Source organism: Arachis ipaensis, chromosome B03 (assembly GCF_000816755.2).
Source record: "Arachis ipaensis cultivar K30076 chromosome B03, Araip1.1, whole genome shotgun sequence".
NCBI lineage: Eukaryota > Viridiplantae > Streptophyta > Magnoliopsida > Fabales > Fabaceae > Arachis > Arachis ipaensis.
The window spans coordinates 85,419,220-85,424,049 of NC_029787.2; the positions used below are offsets into that span (position 1 = coordinate 85,419,220).

At 35.8% G+C, this 4,830-nt stretch overlaps 1 protein-coding gene across 1 annotated transcript in view; it reads right to left on the reverse strand.

Annotated features, from left to right (window-relative positions):
- The window catches only part of LOC107630657 (biotin carboxylase 2, chloroplastic), a 6,060-nt gene extending 1,731 nt beyond the window's left edge, over nt 1-4,329 (reverse strand). The window contains exons 1-12 of the mRNA XM_016333860.2: nt 4,129-4,329; nt 3,978-4,037; nt 3,510-3,838; nt 3,231-3,372; nt 2,998-3,096; nt 2,835-2,891; nt 2,458-2,529; nt 1,639-1,728; nt 1,289-1,348; nt 512-697; nt 277-369; nt 82-200 (exon numbers count right to left, since the gene is read on the reverse strand). Coding sequence (XP_016189346.1) covers nt 82-200; nt 277-369; nt 512-697; nt 1,289-1,348; nt 1,639-1,728; nt 2,458-2,529; nt 2,835-2,891; nt 2,998-3,096; nt 3,231-3,372; nt 3,510-3,838; nt 3,978-4,034 — 1,304 coding nt within the window. The 5' untranslated portion in view covers nt 4,035-4,037; nt 4,129-4,329. The remainder of the gene's footprint in view (nt 1-81; nt 201-276; nt 370-511; nt 698-1,288; nt 1,349-1,638; nt 1,729-2,457; nt 2,530-2,834; nt 2,892-2,997; nt 3,097-3,230; nt 3,373-3,509; nt 3,839-3,977; nt 4,038-4,128) is intronic.

The following is a 4,830-nucleotide window of genomic DNA, read 5'->3' on the forward strand; positions in this document are numbered from 1 at the left end:
AACAGAGGCACTAATTGATCACAGATGCAAGATTATGTTTCAAACTAATATCACAGATGGGGAAGCTGGTATTAGAATGTAAATGCATCTTCTGATACATGATGGTAAATCAAGATACCTGGCCCTGGTCTAAATCCCTTAAAAGCATCTTCTGCATTGATACGGCATTCAATAGAATGTCCTCTCAGAATAATATCCTCCTGTAGGAAAAGCTTGAATTTAAAATTTAAGAGCCTAATTCTAATAAACCAAAAGGCAAGATATCTCCTTCAGTACCTGTTTGTAACGAAGCTTCGCTCCCATAGCCACACGAATTTGCTCTTCAATCAAATCAACAGAAGATATCATTTCTGTCACCGGATGTTCAACCTGATCCCAACCAACCCACAATCAAGAAAAAAGAGACGAGAGACTGATCAAAAGTATTCAGCAGAACTCCTCATATAATAAGAGCATAATGTATTAGAAATTAATTTCATATTAGACAAGTAGATTAGAAATCAGTTTCAACCTGGATACGAGTATTCATCTCCATGAAGTAAAAGGAGCCCCTTTCATCCAAGAGGAATTCAACTGTTCCAACACCTATGTAACCGATAGATGCAGCTGCTGCAACTGCTGCATCTCCCATTGCCTTCCGCAGCTCTGGGGTCAAAGCAGGAGATGGTGCTTCTTCCAACAGTTTCTGATTACGCCTCTGTAAGAGAAGTCATACTCAACCGATTTAATTACTTCAGGTAGAATGATTTGAAACGGGATTACAGGGGGAAGCTATGTAATCAAAATTTTTTCAATCTTTTAGTCTTGCAAAGAACTTGTCAAATAGAATTTACAGTGCCAAGTGATATAAGTTCCAGGATTTTTGTATTTATCAAATATGTATCTCTGCTATTTTTTATCCAGAAACACCAGTGGGTAAAATAGGATAAGAAACTCTAAAATAACTAATGGGATTGACAATTACTTGAATCACAGCACATAACATTATTCAAAGTTCAGTAAACTACACTCTTGTGAGTGGTAAACAAGAGAATATTACTCTAGTCAGAAACACACATTTCATATGTATGATAATAGTTTATAGTTTATTATATAATTTTAAGGCCTTGGATTCACCTAGGTCAGGAATAACAACAGGTTTACTGAATACATTTTGTATTTTTAAATGTTAATATATTCCGACCTCTGATGAGTGTCATTAGAAACGAAAGAAAAAAAATTCATTTGACAATCTATACATAGATAAAGGAAGAAACAGAAAGAAATAAGAGAAGTTAGGTCATAAGACCTGGATGCTGCAATCACGTTCTCCAAAGTGAACAACATTACCATATTTATCTGCAAGAACCTGTAAAGCGATGAAGCATATGGATAGATGAATTAGTCAGGAACAAGATGAGTAAACTCTAAAGTGGATTCAGAAATTGAAAATTTGGAAAAATATGTAAAAAAAATATTTCTTTTTATAAATGCAAACTAGTGTTCTAAGCTGCAAAGTAATTCAATTGCATTTAATAATCCCAGTTCCTACTTGAATGCCTGCCCCAATCCACATTCTTCATAAATAAAATCCCTTTCTCCTAATCCCAAGGATTAAATCAAATTGTAGACTCCAACAGGAAAAAGAGATAACATTACCTGGAACTCAATGTGCCTAGGATTTTGAATGTACTTCTCCAAATAAACTCCATCATTACCAAAGGCGGCAGCAGCCTCACTCTTAGCTTGCTGTAAAAAAGAAATGAATTTGAAACAAATCATCAAAAAAGCATATAACTAAGATACTAAATCTAGAATTCTTGACAAGAAAAATAACATCATCTCCATAACTCCATTCCATCACAATACACTATTGGTCTGGCCCTAAAACCTACCTACTCTGCTTTCATGGCATAATAATTATTGGATAAGCTCCAGGAGATCTTGTTCTACTCATTGGCCCCAATCAACTCATAATTCATTATTTTGTTAGAAAATAATACACTAAAGGGTTTACCTAATATGTGCCCTAAGGACACATGATAAGCTTACCATTAGTGGAAGGTTTTAAATTTTTTCACTTAATAAATGCAAAACAAATGCATTGGAAACTTAAATTTTTTATATTTCTAATAAAAACTTTCTCAATTTGTAATCTTAACATGTTCCCTTAGGGCACAAGATAGATAAATCCTATACTAAAAAGGAAATAATATGCCAGGTGCACCCATTTCTTATCTCCTTCAGCTTCTTTTTTTTATCTGCCAATTTCTTATCTCGTTCAGCTTCTTTTCTAGTCCGGAATTCTGCACATAGGATTTATATTATGCCTTCTGTATTTAAGTTATATTTAAGTTGCAGGTTACACCATCTAGCTTTTGCCTATAGATATCATGAAAGAAGAAAGATAGAAACTAAACCATGTCAATTTGAAAAGTACGGACAACATAACAAGAACTTGCATTCTGGTGGCAATACCTGTAACAACTTCACAAACTCTCCAGGTTCTTTAGCAAGTCGCATACCACGTCCACCGCCACCTGCTGTTGCCTAAAGAACACAATAAATGTCAGCAAAAGTGACAGAAATCGAGAAAGGAAAAAAAAATGGCAAAACATACTATCACAGTTCACAAAATACATCCAGTTGTTACACTAATCTGCAGAAGAAATTTTGGCTTTCTCTTTTTCAATTCTTTAGTTATCATCAACTCACGTCCTTAAAATTCAAATTCAAATTATGTTAAGGATAGAGAAGTGAACAAGAAAAATAACCTATAAGGAATCATTTATGCCAACCACAACAGCTAGAATTTACTTCAAACAGGCACAAGACTACATATTACAGACCAATACCTTGATCATAACAGGGAAACCAATCTCATTTGCTAGCCTGATAGCTTCTTCAGTGCTCTGTACCGATTTTTTTCATTAGACTGATTCATATAACGTGAATTGACCTCCAGCTTCTGTATAAAGGTAATTGAAGCTATTTACACAGCTGAATGGAATACAATACCTGTAAAAGCCCATCACTTCCTGGAACAGTAGGAACCCCTGCATTCTTCATTGTGTCTCTGGCAGTTGATTTGTCACCCATAACCCGAATACTGTCAGGCTGAAATTTGAAGAGTTAATGCAAAAATTACAAACTCAATAAGAAATGTAAAGCTTTCAAATTATGCCAGGCAATAATAGACAATGAGCAAAGGGGGAATTCCTCAAACTCCTCAAACCGTACAGAATACTCACATTAGGTCCAATAAAATTGATTCCATGTTCTCTACACATTTCAACAAACACTGCATTCTCAGCAAGAAAACCATATCCAGGATGCAACATTGTGCATCTACGGCTAATAGCAGCAGACAGTACATTTGGGATCAATAAGTACCTGCTCAGGAAAAAAAAAAATTTAACAAATCAAATTAAACAAACATATGTAAACAAGAGGCATACTTAATCACAAAAGGGAAAAGGCATTGGATTTATGACTGCATATGAAAATGTGAGTGATTATGTGAAACTTACGATTGGCTGCTTGGCGCTTCACCAATGCAAACGGATTCATCAGCCAATTTGACATGAAGTGCATCCTTGTCTATGGTTGAGTACACAGCCACACAGGGTATTCCCAATTCATGAGCAGTGCGAATAACACGAACTGCGATTTCGCCTCTGTTAGCTACCAGGATCTTGTCACCCTGGCAGGTAGCATGGAGTGCTCCAGAACGTGTTTTATGTTTGTGATTGAGTTGACAAGTTCCGGGCATTGTTTGGCTGGGAAAATTCACCTTAGTTGCACCTAAGAAACTGCATTGTGAATTCTTGATTCCTCTACTTGTTCCCGCATACAAGCCCTTTCATTTTCGTTTCCCATTCAAGATCAGATTCAGGTTTAGAAGGGCACAAAACATGAAATTAAATCTAAGTAATCAAACAATGACACATTTAGTTCAAGTAATTGGAATTTAGAAGCATGGAGAAGTGGGTGCTTACTGGGATGGGAACAGAAGGCGAGCTAAGAGAGTTGCAGGCTGCCATTGTGGCCTCCATTTCCTGTAACGAACACAGAAACAAAGGCGAATGGATAAGCAAACTTGGCTTGGTCGTCGATACTATATATTGTGATTATGGTTAATGAATTTACCTGTGAGAATGAGTATGTTAATGAAAATGCGAATATAAGAGCAGGAACAAAGGGTGGGCTTTTTATGAGAAGAAGAGCGGCGATGGAAACGATGTGGAGGAGGAGGGTGGCAGATAGAAAGCTCCGCCTAAATCTAATGCGTAGAGTCGGAGAGATGGCTTAGTTGGTTTGGTTGGATGTTAGATGGGGAGAATCTGGAGTGAGTGAGGGTGCACCCTGCACCTGCACCTGCACTTGCACAACTGGGCCCATCACACTTGGGCCAAAATGACAGGATCATTCCAATCGTTATTTCTTGGGTCACACTACGGTACAGAGCTAATATACAGATATTTGTTTTGGTATGCTAGTTTTGAGACACGTGTTTTTGTTATTTTTTTTTAACAATCAAAGCTGCTAACCCATAACTTATTAAAAGGTTCGCTTAGCTGGTTAGTTATATAATAGGATTTTATATTTTGAATTATGTATCATATCTGTAGTGCCTCATTACTTTTTTTGAGCCGTTGGATTCGGGATCCAAATATTGAATGAAATGTTTATTTTAATAATAATAATAAAAATTTATTTTTATGTGACTTTATATTAATGTATAATATTATATATTTAACACTTCTTACAATAATCAAGGATTATTATTATTTTTAGGTTAGATTGTTATTTTTAGAGTTGCTTGCCTTGAGTATATAATTTAGGTATACA